Source organism: Hesperophylax consimilis, unplaced genomic scaffold (assembly GCF_061612785.1).
Source record: "Hesperophylax consimilis isolate HC1 unplaced genomic scaffold, BYU_Hcon_1.0 scaffold_105, whole genome shotgun sequence".
NCBI lineage: Eukaryota > Metazoa > Arthropoda > Insecta > Trichoptera > Limnephilidae > Hesperophylax > Hesperophylax consimilis.
This window is the reverse complement of record NW_028301330.1, coordinates 21,640-42,829: the sequence shown is the minus strand read 5'-3', so window position 1 is coordinate 42,829 and position 21,190 is coordinate 21,640. Positions and strand designations below refer to the sequence as shown.

The following is a 21,190-nucleotide window of genomic DNA, read 5'->3' as shown; positions in this document are numbered from 1 at the left end:
TTCCCTTCCCTTTCCTTTCCTTTCCTAACCTTTCCTTTCCTTTCCTTTCCTTTCCTTTCCTTTCCTTTCCTTTCCTTTACTTTACTTTACTTTACTTTACTTTACTTTACTTTACTTTACTTTACTTACCTTACCTTACCTTACCCCCAATTATTAATGATATTATTGTGTTTGCAGGTTCCTTCCGACCGGAGCATTTTCTGTGCTGTGCGAGGTGAGCGGTGATGCGCTGCTTTCTCGGGGTGGGTGCGAGCAGCTCGCTCTCTGCTGTCCCGGGAAACTTGTACGGGCCCGAAGCCAGCCGGAGTCCCGCTCTCCTGTTATTCTGAAAGTCAAGAAATGTAAGAACAACTAGCACAGACGAATTCTTAATTAACGTCATATCAATTAAACAACTCTATTCTAAAACAATACTCCTTTACACATTTACATAAATACAAACCACATTAAATAACAACCGACACGCACGTGTATCGGTGTACAATATGTACATTTTAACGCAGCGTCACGTTCATTGTACACTATAGTTTCATATAGTGCAAACTTCTAGACGTGATTTGTTATATTAGATTGCCTTGTTGGCAATAAGAAAGAGAATTAAATTTTATATACATATATCCTGGAGGTGATTTAATCATTAGTAAAAATCATTTAATAAATAATTATTGCAGAGTGCTATTATATCGTATTCATCTCGGTTTAAAAATATTGACGTCTGATAATGTTATAACAAAATAATATCATCGCTTCAAGCGTTGTTCAATTCATTTACGAGCGGAGAATTATTATTAATATGATGATCAAAACCTGTCGGTTCCGGTTCATATAGTGCAAACTTCTAGACGTGATTTGTTATAATAGATTGCCTTGTTGGCAATAAGAAAGAGAATTAAATTTTATATACATATATCCTGGAGGTGATTTAATCATTAGTAAAAATCATTTAATAAATAATTATTGCAGAGTGCTATTATATCGTATTCATCTCGGTTTAAAAATATTGACGTCTGATAATGTTATAACAAAATAATATCATCGCTTCAAGCGTTGTTCAATTCATTTACGAGCGGAGAATTATTATTAATATGATGATCAAAACCTGTCGGTTCCGGTTCCATGATATTTCATCAAAATGACAATTCAACACACCTCCAAAAAGTGATATAGCGTCATGAAAAGTGATGAAACAAAAAATACGTTTAATAGTTACCTACGTAACCTACTTAGCCTAGTTTTTGTTTCATCACTTTTCATGACTTCATATCACTTTTTGGAGGTGTGTTGAATTGTCATTTTGACGAAATACCCGGTCACTCACAGTCAAAACGATCAAGTTATTTATTATTAGATCACGCACAAGTATTTAATTAAAAATAATATAAATTACATATTTAAAAATACATCTTTAGCCATCGTACATCTTTCTTTCTTTCGAAAAGTTCAATAATAAAATTCTTATAGTTAGTTAAAAGTGTAGAGTGTATAGTCTGGCCTCAAACCATTTTTTGTCTGTCTGTTGGTACGATATCATTTTCCTTTATCGGCATTAGAGGTCAGCAGTCTGTGTAGAGCTTTTATACTTATTACATAAATTTCCTCTACCGAATAAGATGAAGGTGATATATAATTGTTAATTTCCTTCTCTCATCTCATATCTGTGAATAAATTGTGTAATGAATGAATTTAAATCTATCTATTCAAATACTGCCGCCGCAGAGTTTGGTTCGCGGATTTGCCACCAGAGACAGGGATCTACACTTTCATTCGGGGATCTACGCTTCGCTAGTGGTTCGCGTCTAGGTCGAAATACAAACTTACTGGTTTTGAACTTGGATAATATTCATGTTCAGAGTTCATGAAACAATTTATTATGATTTGTATTGTTTTTATTTTAAATATATTATTAGTTTAATGACTTTGACGTAATTGTGATATGAAATTATCATTTATTGATACTTGACTTGATTTTTTTTGTTTGTTTTAGATATTAATCAATTGTGGGGTTCTCGTAGAATTTCTCCGCTTGTGCGGCGATAATTAGCTTCTTTATCAGAGGAATTTTTGCGTCATTATGAAGCCTGATTGATCCACTAGGGTGCGCGCATTCAACGCTATTAACTTACCGCTTATTATAATATATTTCGCTTGTTTATTATTCTGGATTGACATGATATACGTTCTGTTAAAATGTATATTTATGATAATGCTATATGTGGAGGTAAAACATTGTATGTATTATATCGACTTTTGCTTTATGACAATAATGAAAATATTGGCGGCCCTAATAAGGGCCTTTTGTTTGACTCGGACGACGGTGATGATGATGATGAGTCGTTTGTTTGTTCTCGGTGTTGCTGGGTGTCGTGTCGGTCAAGTTGGTCGGTAGTCTGTCCATCTGTTGGCTCCTCACTTGGAGCTGGTGTACTTGGTGACGGCCTTGGTGCCCTCGGACACGGCGTGCTTGGCCAGCTCGCCGGGAAGGAGCAGCCTGACGGCGGTCTGGATCTCCCTGCTGGTGATCGTGGACCTCTTGTTGTAGTGGGCCAGGCGGGAGGCCTCGGCGGCGATGCGCTCGAAGATGTCGTTCACGAAGCTGTTCATGATGCTCATCGCCTTGGAGGAGATACCGGTGTCGGGGTGCACCTGCTTCAGCACTTTGTAGATGTAGATTGCGTAGCTCTCCTTCCTCCTGCGCTTAGACTTCTTCTTGTCCCCCTTGGAGATGTTCTTCTGGGCCTTGCCCGACTTCTTGGCTGCTTTTCCGCTTGTCTTGGGTGGCATCTTGCTTGCTGCTCGTCGATTTTGACTTTGAAAAAATGCCATCTTTTTGAGTAGTTTACTTTACTTTCACGACGCTGTGGCGGCGATCGACTAGGGCGGCTCTCTTTCGCCTCGAGCTAGCTAGCTAGCACCCGTGCGGCCCCGTCTGCTATAGCATCGCCCGTAGCGGGGGGGAGCCGAGAGCGGCCATTGTTAGCGAGCTCGCCGAGAACGTAAATACACCGGTCCCGTGAACGAAAAAGCCACAAGCAAAAATTCAGCCAGACTCGCCTAACCGCTAGTCTGCTATTCCGCTATCGAAGCAGTTCGCAAGCACCCAGCACCCCTATCATGTCAGGTCGCGGCAAAGGAGGCAAAGTGAAGGGAAAGGCAAAGTCCCGCTCTAACCGCGCCGGACTCCAGTTCCCCGTCGGACGTATCCACCGCCTGCTGAGGAAGGGCAACTACGCCGAGAGGGTGGGCGCCGGTGCCCCCGTCTACCTGGCCGCCGTCATGGAGTACCTGGCCGCCGAGGTTCTCGAGCTGGCCGGCAACGCCGCCAGGGACAACAAGAAGACCAGGATCATCCCCCGCCATCTGCAGTTGGCCATCCGAAACGACGAGGAGCTCAACAAGCTGCTCTCCGGCGTGACCATTGCTCAGGGAGGTGTTCTGCCCAACATTCAGGCTGTTCTCCTGCCCAAGAAGACAGAAAAGAAGGCGTAATTTTGACAGCGACAAACTATACTAACATCAGAAAAAAAAATGAACGTCCCTCAAGTCCACGACCACCACACCATACCATCAAGATGACTTGATTCATTATTTAAAAAAGGCCCTTCTCAGGGCCGCCAATTTTTCTCACTATTTTAAAATTACAAAAGTCGTTATATACCTACACTATATGTAAATAATTATATTCTTCATGGTCTTAAATCTATGTATGTGCAAAATATATTCTATTCATGCATTATTATTGGCGAAAAGTTGACATTTTAAATCTCATTCAATTTGAGGTTAAAGCAACGTGTCAATCAATTTGTGATTAATGGATAATGGCAAATGGAGTAAAATTAGCTTGATTTACAAGCTGTTTCTCCTTTACGATGATGATTTTATTGAGTCTAGTCGTATTATATGATATTTTCGACTGTTTTATGACTATTCATTCATTTAGATATATTTCACAATACGCACTTACCCTTAATTTGACATTTCTGACCACAGACAATGATAAATTATAGATGATAAATCAATACAATAGTGATGGGGGTGACGCGTCCGACACTTTCGCAAAGAAAGTGATTAAAAAGTTTAAAAAAACATGAATAAATTATTGATATGGGGTGGGTGTGGGGTTTTCGTATTTTCGAAAGAGTAATTTGCAATCGGATGAACATTTGGCGGCCCTGATAAGGGCCATTTTGGGTCGAAATTGGAATGGTGAGCTGTTGTTTGTTTGTTGTCTCGCTTCGATCCGATTGATTTGATTAGATGGTCGGTCGGTTGGTTGCGTGCTCGCGGCTTAAGCACGCTCTCCGCGGATGCGTCTCGCCAGCTGGATATCCTTGGGCATGATGGTGACGCGCTTGGCGTGGATCGCGCAAAGGTTGGTGTCCTCGAAGAGGCCGACCAGGTAGGCCTCGCTCGCCTCCTGCAGGGCCATCACGGCTGAGCTCTGGAAGCGCAGGTCGGTCTTGAAGTCCTGGGCGATCTCGCGCACCAGCCGCTGGAAGGGCAGCTTGCGGATCAGCAGCTCCGTGCTCTTCTGGTAGCGGCGGATCTCGCGAAGGGCGACCGTGCCGGGCCTGTAGCGATGGGGCTTCTTCACTCCTCCGGTGGCGGGCGCGCTCTTCCTCGCCGCCTTCGTGGCCAGCTGCTTCCTGGGGGCCTTGCCTCCGGTAGACTTGCGGGCGGTCTGCTTTGTACGAGCCATGTTCTGTTTGAAATATTACAATGACCCAAAAAAGATCTCGTCACCCTATTTATAGGAAAGAACCGTGAGAGTACGACGGTGCGATGCCATTGGTCGCCCGCCGGGTCTTGGGGAGTGAGTAAATCAGGGTTGCCAATGCGTATGTTCTAAAATACCCACAGCGGAAAATTCAAAATCACAATTATGTGTATAATTTTTTTTTTGTTTTTTTTTTTTTTTTTTTTATGTACCTATATTAATATGCGTATATAATTCGTAAAAATAAGTATTTATAGTACATTTATAATATAATATATCCTGCGAAAGAAAACGAAATTATAGTACTTTTAATAATTGGCAATATTGTCGGAAAATCAAAAAAAAAACACTTTTAATGGGATCTCCGCACTTTAACTTTTCTCATTAAATTTACAATTCATAAGAATTCTCCGCAATTTTGGGAATTCACCACGAATTGGCAACCCTGCAGTCAGTCAGGCTACGCGAGTGGGGGGCCATCGTCGAGTATATAATGAAGGGGAAATCCGGAAACTCAAAAAATCGTTCTTCACCCGCCTTACTGAGCGGTTGCCTTCGCGTTCGTCTCAACCGAAAACAAACCAAAAAACACCATGACCGGTCGCGGAAAGGGAGGAAAAGGCCTCGGAAAGGGTGGAGCCAAGCGTCACAGGAAGGTGCTTCGCGATAACATCCAGGGCATCACGAAGCCGGCCATCCGCCGTCTGGCTCGCAGGGGAGGCGTCAAGCGTATCTCCGGCCTGATCTACGAGGAGACTCGCGGCGTGCTGAAGGTGTTCCTGGAGAACGTGATCAGGGATGCTGTCACCTACACCGAGCACGCCAAGAGGAAGACCGTCACCGCCATGGACGTCGTGTACGCCCTGAAGCGCCAGGGTCGCACCCTGTACGGCTTCGGCGGCTAGGCTGCGCGCGACCACCACACCATCACCGTCACCGTCACATCCACCCGATTGTTTATTTACGACAACACACTACTTGGCAGTGTGATAAAACTTAAAAAAAAAACGGCCCTTCTCAGGGCCACCACTATGTTCAAGCCGTTTAATGCATCTTACACAATTCTCGGACCGACCGACTGCCCGCAAAGTATAATATAATATGATTAGTCACGCGAGGTAAGAATTATTTCGAGGCGCAAGGAACGCCGTTTTATTTGTAAAAATAAAAAGTAGAGTTAAATTCAGAAATTTTAAACGATTCCCACTTCACGGCAAATAAGAATCTAGGAAAAAACATAAAAATAACCGCGCCGGAGCAGGAAAATTTAATAGTTTTTAATTTAAAGTTGATATTCTCTATGTAAACAGAACGGCGTCACACGCCCCTGGCATGAGGATTAAAAAAATGTTAGCTGGCTACATATCGAGTCGGAGGTCTTCTGTCTTTTGGTAGGAAAGGAAAAAAAAAAATAACCCACAAAAACGCACGATTTCATTGTACAGCAGGGAAGGACAATAAATTTAAAAGTTTCATACTTTTTACTAAAAATTCACCTTCATACTGTGTGGACTGTGAGAATTTCATTTTTGGGCTGCGTCCTTTTCATTGATGTTGTCATTCTGTGAAAAAATTCGTAAGCCTTTATGACATAATTACTCTATGACTTACTATTATTATGCGCTTCTCTATGGCGCTTCCGGAAAAACCCTTACCCGTGCTTTATTGCCATTATATAAGTTATGCGAATGAATGGTTATGATAATAATAATAATAAATAATATGAAATTCGGTGGAATGAATAATAATTGACGCATTTTACTATTATACCTCTTGCGATACTCTCTCTAATCTCATCGAATATTTTTGTATTATGCATTTATGAAATCATTGGTAGCCCTGAAAAGGGCTTTTTATCGTCAACAACTTGGCACCGCGACTCGGGTGCTCGCTTTCCGCCAGCTGATATATCCGCGGTGGTGATAGATATATTATATAATGACAATATATAACTATACACACACGTGAAGTCATGTGGAAGTCCTACTTCTTGGGTGCGGCCTTCTTCGCTGCGGGCTTGCCCTTGGGAGCTGCGGCAGCCTTCTTCGGCTTGGGCGCTTTGGGCTTCTTGGTCGGGGGCTTGGCCGACTTCTTCGCCTTCGTGGGGCTCTTTGGCTTCGCGGCAGGCTTCTTGGCGGCGGCGGCCTTCTTGGCCGGCGAGCCGGCGGGAGCCTTCTTCGCCTTGGCGGGGGCGACGGCCTTCTTCGCCTTGGCGGGCGCGGCGGCCGCCTTCCTGGGCTTCTTGGCGGCGGAGACGGCAGAGGTGCGCTTCTTGGGCGCGGCGGCGGCCGGTTTCTTGGCGCCACCGGCGGAACCCTTGGCCTTCGCCTCCAGCTTGAAGGAGCCGGACGCTCCCTTGCCCTTGGTCTGGACCAGGGCGCCGGACTCGACGGCTCCCTTCAGGTACTTCTTGATGAAGGGGGCAAGCTTATCGGCGTCGACCTTGTAGTTGGCGGTGATGTACTTCTTGATGGCCTGCAGGGACGAGCCGCCGCGCTCCTTCAGCTCCTTGATGGCGTTGTTGACCATCTCGGACGTCTTCGGGTGAGAGGGCTTCGCCTTGGGCTTCTTGGCCGCCGCGGCGGATGCCTTTGCCTTCTTGGCGGGAGTGGCCGGAACGGGAGACGCCGCCGTCGCTGCTAGTGCTGTATCTGCCATTGTAGATTGGTGCTGGTGGTGCTGTTCGGCTTGCTTGCTGATGCTGAATATATCCTCAAAAAAAAGGAAATTTTCGGAATTCGAATGGCGTCCCTACCGTGCCGCCGGCGCAGAGAGCTCGCTTGTCGATTGTGATGATGAAAACGTGTATCATTTATGCTTAGGTCCTCGGAGTAAAATAGGATTTTATCGGCGAGGATAAATTTTCCTTAACGGTAGGGCGCGGGCGGGCGTAGGACAGAGATGTGGGCCCGCGGAGGGCGGGGAATCTGCGCTCCCCGGGAGCGGCGCTAGGCGCAGTGAGGCTCCGGATGAGGAAATGCGCGAGGGCGGCGACTCGGAGTGCCACAAAAGAGACCGCAGCTCGGGAGACCCTCGAGTCGGCGGGTCGGGAGGGCGGCGTGGGCGAGGGCGGGACTCCGGCCGGGGGGTCCCGCAGCATTCCCGCCGTCGGGGGGCCCCGCGAGCGCCGACAGGGCTCCCGAGCCGCCCCGCCGTAGAACGGCGTGCCGGCCCACAGCATACATCGGGCTCGCGGTGCTCGGGCCTGTATAATATTATGTGTACGCCAAACCGACCTAGGCGTGATAATAATGCGAAATAAATTAATAATGTTATACGAAATTAATTTTAAAAAATTAAACGAGCCCTACTGATGATGCTATTATATCTGATTTCTTACAGGACAGCCGGGGGCGGCGCGGCGCGGCGTGAGATACGAGCCCTCGAAGACATGAAAATAATAACCTGGTTAAACTATTAATGTTTGCGATTGTTTATGTGCTTAAAAAAAAAACTAATTAAAAAAAAAAGAATTATGTTGATGATGATGATGAATAACGAAAGTGGGAAAAAAAAAAAAAAAAAAAAAAACCAAAAACAAAAACTACAGACAGGCAAAGAAACAAAAACCATAACTAATATAAGATATTTAATCAGAACATCATCGGATGACATATAACTGGAAAAATAACAGCAGCAAATAAATGTCTAGCATCACTTTATCCAATGATGGGAAAGAAAAGTCGGATAATAAATTACTTCTTTATAAAACAACAATAAGACCAGATTTCACGTACGGATGCCCCATTTGGGGGCACGCCGCTCCAAGTCTCATACAAAAGATTCAACTCTTTCAAAATAAAGCCATTAGACTTGCTTTAAACGCACCTAAATGGATTAGAATTTCTTCTATCCATAATGACACCAACATTCCGTTGATAAAGGACTTAATTGTTTCCCAAGCAACCAAGTTTTATGCCGGCCTTCCCAGCCATACTAATCCTACAATAAATTCCCTTTCAAAATATAGCGAAAACGATAAATTTAAATATAAAAGACCCAATATAGTCCTCCGGAAGGAATAATAGCCTGCCTACAGCCGCAGTATAGTTTTTAAGCTCTTGTTCAACAAACACCAATATAATAATAAAAATAACTGTAAAGAATCTAAAGATAATCAAATATAATTATGTTAGAGTCAATAAAAAAATCATGTTTAGGAACTCTGTAAAATTAAGTAAATCAAAAGTCATCGGATGTGTTTGCAAATTATTTGAAAATTTGTCAGCTGCATTTAGAACAAATACAAATAAAATTTGACGTTATCGTCAATTGACTTTTTGTTTTTTTTTTCTCCTTTTTACTAAATTTACTAAATTGCCACTACATTTAATCTGAAAAAAAAGAAGAAAAAAAAAACACGTGGAAAGAAGCTGTGGGTGTGCGAAAGAAAACTTATTACTTTTAATTAAGTTAAATGTTGGAAAATTTATGATTTAAATTTAATTATGGAATAAATGAAAATATCAACGGAATATATGTCGATAATTATTCACGCATCATCAGATAGTTGCACGTTTGATCGATCCACCCACTGAACTTGACACTTGGAAACGGAAACGGAAACGGAAGTCAATCACGATGCATTGTTCATGAAAAATGATGGCCGCCCGGCGTGACCGACCCCAGAGAGGGCGGCCGTTCAGGTGTTCGGGGGTCCGGTGAGAGAGCGCGGAGGCGACGGTGAAAAGCGGCGAGGAAAAGAGGTGAAACGATACGAGGAAATGAAAAGAAAGCGGAGGTCCGGACCTCCACGCGCCATATCGTTTCGCGCGCGCGAAGATAACACTGAGATTATTATTTAATGATTATTTAACAAACATCACACCCGCGCACACGCGCACACACACACACAACACACACAACACACACAACACATCAGATCCGTATAACTGGCATCAAATCGATTGATTAAAGTTTATTTACATTATTATCAAACAGCGATCACGAGAGTTACGAGATGAACACAAACAAAAAGATTGACAACTGTCTAAACCATAGAAAGAAGAAATTGGTAGAAAAAAAAAAACAAAAGTTAAAGAAACGTAAAAATAAAGAGAGTCCCCTCTGTTTGAATACTCCCCCCTATGTCCATGGCTTTTTGGGTTAGTATAATCATAAAAAAAGGCAATTAATCAAAATAACTTTTAATGATTAAAAATTAATTAATTAATTAATGTAATTTTAATTAATATCGGCAAATCTCGTTTAAAAATATTAATTATCAAATATGTAATTTTAATTAATATCGGCAAATCTCGTTTAAAAATATTAATTATCAAATAACGATTTATAAAAAATAATGATTATTCTGTCTCATATTTGTATTCAATATAACATATTTGTAATACACATTCCGTAAGCCAGGAGGAAGATTTCTGTGCAGGCAAAACCACAATTCGATAGTATGTTCACGTATGTTCTATGAAAGTTTGCGTAACCGATATTCACACAAAAATAGTAAACAAATTAATTCCAAAAGTATGCACGTTTCTTTCCTGACATGGCGCTGCATGGACTCACACCGATCTAGTATTAATATTAAAAAGTGATGAATTAAAAAAAAAATGTTGTGAAATAATAAATGTTTATCGGTAAGTACTTGATGCAATTATTTAATCAAAAATCTCCGGTGAAAGAACATATATTTGCGATGGCAACACTGCGCCATAAAGTCGTTTTCCTTACGTCAAATGTCGTTTATTGTTTTACCGTTTTGTTTGAAATCATATTTTTGATCTAGCCTCTGTCATGACAGAGATCATTGTGATATTAGTGTTTTTACAGTGGATAAACTTTAATCAATTGATATGATGTGCGTGAAATATCTACGTATCTGATTTTATATCGGGCAATAATGCGAGTTGTTTGTTTTGACATGACGTGAATAAATCCCGCTTTTCGGGTAGATATCCACCGGATCGGGTAGTTCATTCGTCCCCATGCCGTCCATCGTCTTCTCCCATCCGTCATAGTCATCATCGTCGTCATAATAATATTATATCGCAAACAAACGAATATAAAACGATCACAAAAACAAAATGGCGCGTGGATGTTCAGACGTTGTGTACATCGTGGAACTTCATAATGCGGTGTATAGTAGAAGAATTTGTAAGCTTTTTAAGTTAATTTCATCAAAGTTCACCAGTCCTAAAGAGTCCTATATTCTCTCGAGCCTTTAAAAATAAATATCAATTCTACTTTTGCCCCCAATCTTCTAATAAACCATACAATATTCAACAGTAATGTATGTTAAAAGAATAGCAAATGTGAAATCAATGTCCAGTGTTTTTCTACTACAGTGTGTTTATCTGAGGTGACTGGCCAGGTTTGGACATGTTTTTCTGTTTTCACAAAAGGGCGCTATACAAATTATCGAATTATTGTTATTACAAGGCGTCCGTATCATTTGTGTAATTATGTAAATGTCCCAACTGCTGCTAACCACCTGGAGCCAATGAGACTATGTACAGAATGGTGGGACAACAGTTGGTATGACTTAGATAATAATGAAAAGTAAGAATAACCTAACCTAACCCAACCTAACCCAACCCAACCTAACCCAACCTAACCTAACTTAACCCAACCTAACCTAACTTAACCCAACCTAACCCAACCTAACCTAACCCAACCTAACCCAACTCAACCCAACCTAACCTAACCTAACCCAACCTAACCCAACCTAACCTAACCTAACCTAACCCAACCTAACCTAACCTAACCTAACCCAACCTAACCCAACCTAACCTAACCCAACCTAACCCAACCTAACCTAACCCAACCTAACCTAACCCAACCTAACCCAACCTAACCCAACCCAACCTAACCCAACCTAACCCAACCCAACCTAACCTAACCCAACCTAACCTAACCCAACCTAACTTAACCCAACCCAACCTAACCTAACTTAACCCAACCTAACCTAATCCAACCTAACCCAACCTAACCTAACCCAACCTAAACTAATCCAATCTAAACTAACCTAACCCAACCTAAACTAACCCAACCTAATCTATAACCTAACATACAACCCAACCCAACCTAACAGCGTTGTTTGTGTGGTGCCAGGAGTCCCTTTTGGGTGGAATTTTTTTTTCTAAATCCCCTGTTTTAACCCCCCCCCTCCTCCCTCACCCCTCTCACTCCACCACTCCCTCTCCTGACCTAACCTAAGCTAATCCGACCCAACCTACCAGCGTTGTTTGTGTGGTGCGAGGAGTCCTTTTTGTGTACTATTTTTTTTTAAATACCTCTTTCTTCCCCCCCCCCCCTCCTCCTCCTCCTCCTCCTCCTCCTCCTTCCCTTCCCTTCCCTTCCCTTCCCTTCCCATTCCTTTCCTTCCCTTCCCATTCCTTTCCTTTCCTTTCCTTTCCTTTCCTTTCCTTTCCTTTCCTTTCCTTTCCTTTCCTTTCCTTTCCTTTCCTTTCCTTTCCTTTCCTTCCCTTACCTTACCTTACCTTTCCTTTCCTTTCCTTTCCTTTCCTTTCCTTTCCTTTCCTTTCCTTTCCTTTCCTTTCCTTTCCTTTCCTTTCCTTTCCTTTCCTTTCCTTTCCTTTCCTTTCCTTTCCTTTCCTTTCCTTTCCTTTCCTTTCCTTTCCTTTCCTTTCCTTTCCTTTCCTTTCCTTTCCTTTCCTTTCCTTTCCTTTCCTTTCCTTTCCTTTCCTTTCCTTTCCTTTCCTTTCCTTTCCTTTCCTTTCCTTTCCTTTCCTTTCCTTTCCTTTCCTTTCCTTTCCTTTCCTTTCCTTTCCTTTCCTTTCCTTTCCTTTCCTTTCCTTTCCTTTCCTTTCCTTTCCTTTCCTTTCCTTTCCTTTCCTTTCCTTTCCTTTCCTTTCCTTTCCTTTCCTTTCCTTTCCTTTCCTTTCCTTTCCTTACCTTCCCTTCCCTTTCCTTTCCTTTCCTAACCTTTCCTTTCCTTTCCTTTCCTTTCCTTTCCTTTCCTTTCCTTTCCTTTACTTTACTTTACTTTACTTTACTTTACTTTACTTTACTTTACTTTACTTACCTTACCTTACCTTACCCCCAATTATTAATGATATTATTGTGTTTGCAGGTTCCTTCCGACCGGAGCATTTTCTGTGCTGTGCGAGGTGAGCGGTGATGCGCTGCTTTCTCGGGGTGGGTGCGAGCAGCTCGCTCTCTGCTGTCCCGGGAAACTTGTACGGGCCCGAAGCCAGCCGGAGTCCCGCTCTCCTGTTATTCTGAAAGTCAAGAAATGTAAGAACAACTAGCACAGACGAATTCTTAATTAACGTCATATCAATTAAACAACTCTATTCTAAAACAATACTCCTTTACACATTTACATAAATACAAACCACATTAAATAACAACCGACACGCACGTGTATCGGTGTACAATATGTACATTTTAACGCAGCGTCACGTTCATTGTACACTATAGTTTCATATAGTGCAAACTTCTAGACGTGATTTGTTATATTAGATTGCCTTGTTGGCAATAAGAAAGAGAATTAAATTTTATATACATATATCCTGGAGGTGATTTAATCATTAGTAAAAATCATTTAATAAATAATTATTGCAGAGTGCTATTATATCGTATTCATCTCGGTTTAAAAATATTGACGTCTGATAATGTTATAACAAAATAATATCATCGCTTCAAGCGTTGTTCAATTCATTTACGAGCGGAGAATTATTATTAATATGATGATCAAAACCTGTCGGTTCCGGTTCATATAGTGCAAACTTCTAGACGTGATTTGTTATAATAGATTGCCTTGTTGGCAATAAGAAAGAGAATTAAATTTTATATACATATATCCTGGAGGTGATTTAATCATTAGTAAAAATCATTTAATAAATAATTATTGCAGAGTGCTATTATATCGTATTCATCTCGGTTTAAAAATATTGACGTCTGATAATGTTATAACAAAATAATATCATCGCTTCAAGCGTTGTTCAATTCATTTACGAGCGGAGAATTATTATTAATATGATGATCAAAACCTGTCGGTTCCGGTTCCATGATATTTCATCAAAATGACAATTCAACACACCTCCAAAAAGTGATATAGCGTCATGAAAAGTGATGAAACAAAAAATACGTTTAATAGTTACCTACGTAACCTACTTAGCCTAGTTTTTGTTTCATCACTTTTCATGACTTCATATCACTTTTTGGAGGTGTGTTGAATTGTCATTTTGACGAAATACCCGGTCACTCACAGTCAAAACGATCAAGTTATTTATTATTAGATCACGCACAAGTATTTAATTAAAAATAATATAAATTACATATTTAAAAATACATCTTTAGCCATCGTACATCTTTCTTTCTTTCGAAAAGTTCAATAATAAAATTCTTATAGTTAGTTAAAAGTGTAGAGTGTATAGTCTGGCCTCAAACCATTTTTTGTCTGTCTGTTGGTACGATATCATTTTCCTTTATCGGCATTAGAGGTCAGCAGTCTGTGTAGAGCTTTTATACTTATTACATAAATTTCCTCTACCGAATAAGATGAAGGTGATATATAATTGTTAATTTCCTTCTCTCATCTCATATCTGTGAATAAATTGTGTAATGAATGAATTTAAATCTATCTATTCAAATACTGCCGCCGCAGAGTTTGGTTCGCGGATTTGCCACCAGAGACAGGGATCTACACTTTCATTCGGGGATCTACGCTTCGCTAGTGGTTCGCGTCTAGGTCGAAATACAAACTTACTGGTTTTGAACTTGGATAATATTCATGTTCAGAGTTCATGAAACAATTTATTATGATTTGTATTGTTTTTATTTTAAATATATTATTAGTTTAATGACTTTGACGTAATTGTGATATGAAATTATCATTTATTGATACTTGACTTGATTTTTTTTGTTTGTTTTAGATATTAATCAATTGTGGGGTTCTCGTAGAATTTCTCCGCTTGTGCGGCGATAATTAGCTTCTTTATCAGAGGAATTTTTGCGTCATTATGAAGCCTGATTGATCCACTAGGGTGCGCGCATTCAACGCTATTAACTTACCGCTTATTATAATATATTTCGCTTGTTTATTATTCTGGATTGACATGATATACGTTCTGTTAAAATGTATATTTATGATAATGCTATATGTGGAGGTAAAACATTGTATGTATTATATCGACTTTTGCTTTATGACAATAATGAAAATATTGGCGGCCCTAATAAGGGCCTTTTGTTTGACTCGGACGACGGTGATGATGATGATGAGTCGTTTGTTTGTTCTCGGTGTTGCTGGGTGTCGTGTCGGTCAAGTTGGTCGGTAGTCTGTCCATCTGTTGGCTCCTCACTTGGAGCTGGTGTACTTGGTGACGGCCTTGGTGCCCTCGGACACGGCGTGCTTGGCCAGCTCGCCGGGAAGGAGCAGCCTGACGGCGGTCTGGATCTCCCTGCTGGTGATCGTGGACCTCTTGTTGTAGTGGGCCAGGCGGGAGGCCTCGGCGGCGATGCGCTCGAAGATGTCGTTCACGAAGCTGTTCATGATGCTCATCGCCTTGGAGGAGATACCGGTGTCGGGGTGCACCTGCTTCAGCACTTTGTAGATGTAGATTGCGTAGCTCTCCTTCCTCCTGCGCTTAGACTTCTTCTTGTCCCCCTTGGAGATGTTCTTCTGGGCCTTGCCCGACTTCTTGGCTGCTTTTCCGCTTGTCTTGGGTGGCATCTTGCTTGCTGCTCGTCGATTTTGACTTTGAAAAAATGCCATCTTTTTGAGTAGTTTACTTTACTTTCACGACGCTGTGGCGGCGATCGACTAGGGCGGCTCTCTTTCGCCTCGAGCTAGCTAGCTAGCACCCGTGCGGCCCCGTCTGCTATAGCATCGCCCGTAGCGGGGGGGAGCCGAGAGCGGCCATTGTTAGCGAGCTCGCCGAGAACGTAAATACACCGGTCCCGTGAACGAAAAAGCCACAAGCAAAAATTCAGCCAGACTCGCCTAACCGCTAGTCTGCTATTCCGCTATCGAAGCAGTTCGCAAGCACCCAGCACCCCTATCATGTCAGGTCGCGGCAAAGGAGGCAAAGTGAAGGGAAAGGCAAAGTCCCGCTCTAACCGCGCCGGACTCCAGTTCCCCGTCGGACGTATCCACCGCCTGCTGAGGAAGGGCAACTACGCCGAGAGGGTGGGCGCCGGTGCCCCCGTCTACCTGGCCGCCGTCATGGAGTACCTGGCCGCCGAGGTTCTCGAGCTGGCCGGCAACGCCGCCAGGGACAACAAGAAGACCAGGATCATCCCCCGCCATCTGCAGTTGGCCATCCGAAACGACGAGGAGCTCAACAAGCTGCTCTCCGGCGTGACCATTGCTCAGGGAGGTGTTCTGCCCAACATTCAGGCTGTTCTCCTGCCCAAGAAGACAGAAAAGAAGGCGTAATTTTGACAGCGACAAACTATACTAACATCAGAAAAAAAAATGAACGTCCCTCAAGTCCACGACCACCACACCATACCATCAAGATGACTTGATTCATTATTTAAAAAAGGCCCTTCTCAGGGCCGCCAATTTTTCTCACTATTTTAAAATTACAAAAGTCGTTATATACCTACACTATATGTAAATAATTATATTCTTCATGGTCTTAAATCTATGTATGTGCAAAATATATTCTATTCATGCATTATTATTGGCGAAAAGTTGACATTTTAAATCTCATTCAATTTGAGGTTAAAGCAACGTGTCAATCAATTTGTGATTAATGGATAATGGCAAATGGAGTAAAATTAGCTTGATTTACAAGCTGTTTCTCCTTTACGATGATGATTTTATTGAGTCTAGTCGTATTATATGATATTTTCGACTGTTTTATGACTATTCATTCATTTAGATATATTTCACAATACGCACTTACCCTTAATTTGACATTTCTGACCACAGACAATGATAAATTATAGATGATAAATCAATACAATAGTGATGGGGGTGACGCGTCCGACACTTTCGCAAAGAAAGTGATTAAAAAGTTTAAAAAAACATGAATAAATTATTGATATGGGGTGGGTGTGGGGTTTTCGTATTTTCGAAAGAGTAATTTGCAATCGGATGAACATTTGGCGGCCCTGATAAGGGCCATTTTGGGTCGAAATTGGAATGGTGAGCTGTTGTTTGTTTGTTGTCTCGCTTCGATCCGATTGATTTGATTAGATGGTCGGTCGGTTGGTTGCGTGCTCGCGGCTTAAGCACGCTCTCCGCGGATGCGTCTCGCCAGCTGGATATCCTTGGGCATGATGGTGACGCGCTTGGCGTGGATCGCGCAAAGGTTGGTGTCCTCGAAGAGGCCGACCAGGTAGGCCTCGCTCGCCTCCTGCAGGGCCATCACGGCTGAGCTCTGGAAGCGCAGGTCGGTCTTGAAGTCCTGGGCGATCTCGCGCACCAGCCGCTGGAAGGGCAGCTTGCGGATCAGCAGCTCCGTGCTCTTCTGGTAGCGGCGGATCTCGCGAAGGGCGACCGTGCCGGGCCTGTAGCGATGGGGCTTCTTCACTCCTCCGGTGGCGGGCGCGCTCTTCCTCGCCGCCTTCGTGGCCAGCTGCTTCCTGGGGGCCTTGCCTCCGGTAGACTTGCGGGCGGTCTGCTTTGTACGAGCCATGTTCTGTTTGAAATATTACAATGACCCAAAAAAGATCTCGTCACCCTATTTATAGGAAAGAACCGTGAGAGTACGACGGTGCGATGCCATTGGTCGCCCGCCGGGTCTTGGGGAGTGAGTAAATCAGGGTTGCCAATGCGTATGTTCTAAAATACCCACAGCGGAAAATTCAAAATCACAATTATGTGTATAATTTTTTTTTTGTTTTTTTTTTTTTTTTTTTTATGTACCTATATTAATATGCGTATATAATTCGTAAAAATAAGTATTTATAGTACATTTATAATATAATATATCCTGCGAAAGAAAACGAAATTATAGTACTTTTAATAATTGGCAATATTGTCGGAAAATCAAAAAAAAAACACTTTTAATGGGATCTCCGCACTTTAACTTTTCTCATTAAATTTACAATTCATAAGAATTCTCCGCAATTTTGGGAATTCACCACGAATTGGCAACCCTGCAGTCAGTCAGGCTACGCGAGTGGGGGGCCATCGTCGAGTATATAATGAAGGGGAAATCCGGAAACTCAAAAAATCGTTCTTCACCCGCCTTACTGAGCGGTTGCCTTCGCGTTCGTCTCAACCGAAAACAAACCAAAAAACACCATGACCGGTCGCGGAAAGGGAGGAAAAGGCCTCGGAAAGGGTGGAGCCAAGCGTCACAGGAAGGTGCTTCGCGATAACATCCAGGGCATCACGAAGCCGGCCATCCGCCGTCTGGCTCGCAGGGGAGGCGTCAAGCGTATCTCCGGCCTGATCTACGAGGAGACTCGCGGCGTGCTGAAGGTGTTCCTGGAGAACGTGATCAGGGATGCTGTCACCTACACCGAGCACGCCAAGAGGAAGACCGTCACCGCCATGGACGTCGTGTACGCCCTGAAGCGCCAGGGTCGCACCCTGTACGGCTTCGGCGGCTAGGCTGCGCGCGACCACCACACCATCACCGTCACCGTCACATCCACCCGATTGTTTATTTACGACAACACACTACTTGGCAGTGTGATAAAACTTAAAAAAAAAACGGCCCTTCTCAGGGCCACCACTATGTTCAAGCCGTTTAATGCATCTTACACAATTCTCGGACCGACCGACTGCCCGCAAAGTATAATATAATATGATTAGTCACGCGAGGTAAGAATTATTTCGAGGCGCAAGGAACGCCGTTTTATTTGTAAAAATAAAAAGTAGAGTTAAATTCAGAAATTTTAAACGATTCCCACTTCACGGCAAATAAGAATCTAGGAAAAAACATAAAAATAACCGCGCCGGAGCAGGAAAATTTAATAGTTTTTAATTTAAAGTTGATATTCTCTATGTAAACAGAACGGCGTCACACGCCCCTGGCATGAGGATTAAAAAAATGTTAGCTGGCTACATATCGAGTCGGAGGTCTTCTGTCTTTTGGTAGGAAAGGAAAAAAAAAAATAACCCACAAAAACGCACGATTTCATTGTACAGCAGGGAAGGACAATAAATTTAAAAGTTTCATACTTTTTACTAAAAATTCACCTTCATACTGTGTGGACTGTGAGAATTTCATTTTTGGGCTGCGTCCTTTTCATTGATGTTGTCATTCTGTGAAAAAATTCGTAAGCCTTTATGACATAATTACTCTATGACTTACTATTATTATGCGCTTCTCTATGGCGCTTCCGGAAAAACCCTTACCCGTGCTTTATTGCCATTATATAAGTTATGCGAATGAATGGTTATGATAATAATAATAATAAATAATATGAAATTCGGTGGAATGAATAATAATTGACGCATTTTACTATTATACCTCTTGCGATACTCTCTCTAATCTCATCGAATATTTTTGTATTATGCATTTATGAAATCATTGGTAGCCCTGAAAAGGGCTTTTTATCGTCAACAACTTGGCACCGCGACTCGGGTGCTCGCTTTCCGCCAGCTGATATATCCGCGGTGGTGATAGATATATTATATAATGACAATATATAACTATACACACACGTGAAGTCATGTGGAAGTCCTACTTCTTGGGTGCGGCCTTCTTCGCTGCGGGCTTGCCCTTGGGAGCTGCGGCAGCCTTCTTCGGCTTGGGCGCTTTGGGCTTCTTGGTCGGGGGCTTGGCCGACTTCTTCGCCTTCGTGGGGCTCTTTGGCTTCGCGGCAGGCTTCTTGGCGGCGGCGGCCTTCTTGGCCGGCGAGCCGGCGGGAGCCTTCTTCGCCTTGGCGGGGGCGACGGCCTTCTTCGCCTTGGCGGGCGCGGCGGCCGCCTTCCTGGGCTTCTTGGCGGCGGAGACGGCAGAGGTGCGCTTCTTGGGCGCGGCGGCGGCCGGTTTCTTGGCGCCACCGGCGGAACCCTTGGCCTTCGCCTCCAGCTTGAAGGAGCCGGACGCTCCCTTGCCCTTGGTCTGGACCAGGGCGCCGGACTCGACGGCTCCCTTCAGGTACTTCTTGATGAAGGGGGCAAGCTTATCGGCGTCGACCTTGTAGTTGGCGGTGATGTACTTCTTGATGGCCTGCAGGGACGAGCCGCCGCGCTCCTTCAGCTCCTTGATGGCGTTGTTGACCATCTCGGACGTCTTCGGGTGAGAGGGCTTCGCCTTGGGCTTCTTGGCCGCCGCGGCGGATGCCTTTGCCTTCTTGGCGGGAGTGGCCGGAACGGGAGACGCCGCCGTCGCTGCTAGTGCTGTATCTGCCATTGTAGATTGGTGCTGGTGGTGCTGTTCGGCTTGCTTGCTGATGCTGAATATATCCTCAAAAAAAAGGAAATTTTCGGAATTCGAATGGCGTCCCTACCGTGCCGCCGGCGCAGAGAGCTCGCTTGTCGATTGTGATGATGAAAACGTGTATCATTTATGCTTAGGTCCTCGGAGTAAAATAGGATTTTATCGGCGAGGATAAATTTTCCTTAACGGTAGGGCGCGGGCGGGCGTAGGACAGAGATGTGGGCCCGCGGAGGGCGGGGAATCTGCGCTCCCCGGGAGCGGCGCTAGGCGCAGTGAGGCTCCGGATGAGGAAATGCGCGAGGGCGGCGACTCGGAGTGCCACAAAAGAGACCGCAGCTCGGGAGACCCTCGAGTCGGCGGGTCGGGAGGGCGGCGTGGGCGAGGGCGGGACTCCGGCCGGGGGGTCCCGCAGCATTCCCGCCGTCGGGGGGCCCCGCGAGCGCCGACAGGGCTCCCGAGCCGCCCCGCCGTAGAACGGCGTGCCGGCCCACAGCATACATCGGGCTCGCGGTGCTCGGGCCTGTATAATATTATGTGTACGCCAAACCGACCTAGGCGTGATAATAATGCGAAATAAATTAATAATGTTATACGAAATTAATTTTAAAAAATTAAACGAGCCCTACTGATGATGCTATTATATCTGATTTCTTACAGGACAGCCGGGGGCGGCGCGGCGCGGCGTGAGATACGAGCCCTCGAAGACATGAAAATAATAACCTGGTTAAACTATTAATGTTTGCGATTGTTTATGTGCTTAAAAAAAAAACTAATTAAAAAAAAAAGAATTATGTTGATGATGATGATGAATAACGAAAGTGGGAAAAAAAAAAAAAAAAAAAAAAACCAAAAACAAAAACTACAGACAGGCAAAGAAACAAAAACCATAACTAATATAAGATATTTAATCAGAACATCATCGGATGACATATAACTGGAAAAATAACAGCAGCAAATAAATGTCTAGCATCACTTTATCCAATGATGGGAAAGAAAAGTCGGATAATAAATTACTTCTTTATAAAACAACAATAAGACCAGATTTCACGTACGGATGCCCCATTTGGGGGCACGCCGCTCCAAGTCTCATACAAAAGATTCAACTCTTTCAAAATAAAGCCATTAGACTTGCTTTAAACGCACCTAAATGGATTAGAATTTCTTCTATCCATAATGACACCAACATTCCGTTGATAAAGGACTT

The 21,190-nt window shown here is 43.5% G+C and overlaps 10 protein-coding genes across 10 annotated transcripts; 4 read left to right on the top strand and 6 right to left on the bottom strand.

Annotated features, from left to right (window-relative positions):
- Nucleotides 1-2,333: 2,333 nt before the first annotated feature.
- LOC149408703 (histone H2B-like) lies at nucleotides 2,334-2,843 on the bottom strand. The gene has a single exon (XM_089650501.1). The coding sequence runs from the start codon at nucleotides 2,821-2,823 to the stop codon at nucleotides 2,407-2,409; it is 417 nt and encodes a 138-aa protein (XP_089506627.1). The 5' UTR covers nucleotides 2,824-2,843; the 3' UTR covers nucleotides 2,334-2,406.
- A 170-nt stretch (nucleotides 2,844-3,013) lies between these two features.
- On the top strand, nucleotides 3,014-3,882 carry LOC149408702 (histone H2A). The gene has a single exon (XM_089650503.1). The coding sequence runs from the start codon at nucleotides 3,112-3,114 to the stop codon at nucleotides 3,484-3,486; it is 375 nt and encodes a 124-aa protein (XP_089506629.1). The 5' UTR covers nucleotides 3,014-3,111; the 3' UTR covers nucleotides 3,487-3,882.
- A 300-nt stretch (nucleotides 3,883-4,182) lies between these two features.
- Nucleotides 4,183-4,710, bottom strand: LOC149408701 (histone H3). The gene has a single exon (XM_089650502.1). It carries the CDS (start codon nucleotides 4,694-4,696, stop codon nucleotides 4,286-4,288), a length of 411 nt encoding a protein of 136 aa, XP_089506628.1. The 5' UTR covers nucleotides 4,697-4,710; the 3' UTR covers nucleotides 4,183-4,285.
- Nucleotides 4,711-5,236: 526 nt separating this feature from the next.
- LOC149408700 (histone H4) lies at nucleotides 5,237-5,745 on the top strand. Its single transcript, XM_089650504.1, has one exon. The coding sequence runs from the start codon at nucleotides 5,308-5,310 to the stop codon at nucleotides 5,617-5,619; it is 312 nt and encodes a 103-aa protein (XP_089506630.1). The 5' UTR covers nucleotides 5,237-5,307; the 3' UTR covers nucleotides 5,620-5,745.
- An 821-nt stretch (nucleotides 5,746-6,566) lies between these two features.
- LOC149408699 (uncharacterized) lies at nucleotides 6,567-7,440 on the bottom strand. The gene has a single exon (XM_089650481.1). The coding sequence runs from the start codon at nucleotides 7,370-7,372 to the stop codon at nucleotides 6,698-6,700; it is 675 nt and encodes a 224-aa protein (XP_089506607.1). The 5' UTR covers nucleotides 7,373-7,440; the 3' UTR covers nucleotides 6,567-6,697.
- Nucleotides 7,441-14,920: 7,480 nt separating this feature from the next.
- LOC149408698 (histone H2B-like) lies at nucleotides 14,921-15,430 on the bottom strand. Its single transcript, XM_089650496.1, has one exon. It carries the CDS (start codon nucleotides 15,408-15,410, stop codon nucleotides 14,994-14,996), a length of 417 nt encoding a protein of 138 aa, XP_089506622.1. The 5' UTR covers nucleotides 15,411-15,430; the 3' UTR covers nucleotides 14,921-14,993.
- Nucleotides 15,431-15,600: 170 nt separating this feature from the next.
- On the top strand, nucleotides 15,601-16,469 carry LOC149408697 (histone H2A). The gene has a single exon (XM_089650498.1). The coding sequence runs from the start codon at nucleotides 15,699-15,701 to the stop codon at nucleotides 16,071-16,073; it is 375 nt and encodes a 124-aa protein (XP_089506624.1). The 5' UTR covers nucleotides 15,601-15,698; the 3' UTR covers nucleotides 16,074-16,469.
- A 300-nt stretch (nucleotides 16,470-16,769) lies between these two features.
- On the bottom strand, nucleotides 16,770-17,297 carry LOC149408696 (histone H3). The gene has a single exon (XM_089650497.1). The coding sequence runs from the start codon at nucleotides 17,281-17,283 to the stop codon at nucleotides 16,873-16,875; it is 411 nt and encodes a 136-aa protein (XP_089506623.1). The 5' UTR covers nucleotides 17,284-17,297; the 3' UTR covers nucleotides 16,770-16,872.
- Nucleotides 17,298-17,823: 526 nt separating this feature from the next.
- On the top strand, nucleotides 17,824-18,332 carry LOC149408695 (histone H4). Its single transcript, XM_089650500.1, has one exon. The coding sequence runs from the start codon at nucleotides 17,895-17,897 to the stop codon at nucleotides 18,204-18,206; it is 312 nt and encodes a 103-aa protein (XP_089506626.1). The 5' UTR covers nucleotides 17,824-17,894; the 3' UTR covers nucleotides 18,207-18,332.
- An 821-nt stretch (nucleotides 18,333-19,153) lies between these two features.
- On the bottom strand, nucleotides 19,154-20,027 carry LOC149408694 (uncharacterized). Its single transcript, XM_089650482.1, has one exon. It carries the CDS (start codon nucleotides 19,957-19,959, stop codon nucleotides 19,285-19,287), a length of 675 nt encoding a protein of 224 aa, XP_089506608.1. The 5' UTR covers nucleotides 19,960-20,027; the 3' UTR covers nucleotides 19,154-19,284.
- Nucleotides 20,028-21,190: the final 1,163 nt, after the last annotated feature.

Bases quoted from the DNA above. Each gene is read 5' to 3' on its own strand.
- LOC149408699 (XM_089650481.1), bottom strand. From the start codon at position 7,372: ATGGCAGATACAGCACTAGCAGCGACGGCGGCGTCTCCCGTTCCGGCC.
- LOC149408696 (XM_089650497.1), bottom strand. From the start codon at position 17,283: ATGGCTCGTACAAAGCAGACCGCCCGCAAGTCTACCGGAGGCAAGGCC.
- LOC149408702 (XM_089650503.1), top strand. From the start codon at position 3,112: ATGTCAGGTCGCGGCAAAGGAGGCAAAGTGAAGGGAAAGGCAAAGTCC.
- LOC149408701 (XM_089650502.1), bottom strand. From the start codon at position 4,696: ATGGCTCGTACAAAGCAGACCGCCCGCAAGTCTACCGGAGGCAAGGCC.
- LOC149408694 (XM_089650482.1), bottom strand. From the start codon at position 19,959: ATGGCAGATACAGCACTAGCAGCGACGGCGGCGTCTCCCGTTCCGGCC.
- LOC149408703 (XM_089650501.1), bottom strand. From the start codon at position 2,823: ATGGCATTTTTTCAAAGTCAAAATCGACGAGCAGCAAGCAAGATGCCA.
- LOC149408698 (XM_089650496.1), bottom strand. From the start codon at position 15,410: ATGGCATTTTTTCAAAGTCAAAATCGACGAGCAGCAAGCAAGATGCCA.
- LOC149408697 (XM_089650498.1), top strand. From the start codon at position 15,699: ATGTCAGGTCGCGGCAAAGGAGGCAAAGTGAAGGGAAAGGCAAAGTCC.
- LOC149408700 (XM_089650504.1), top strand. From the start codon at position 5,308: ATGACCGGTCGCGGAAAGGGAGGAAAAGGCCTCGGAAAGGGTGGAGCC.
- LOC149408695 (XM_089650500.1), top strand. From the start codon at position 17,895: ATGACCGGTCGCGGAAAGGGAGGAAAAGGCCTCGGAAAGGGTGGAGCC.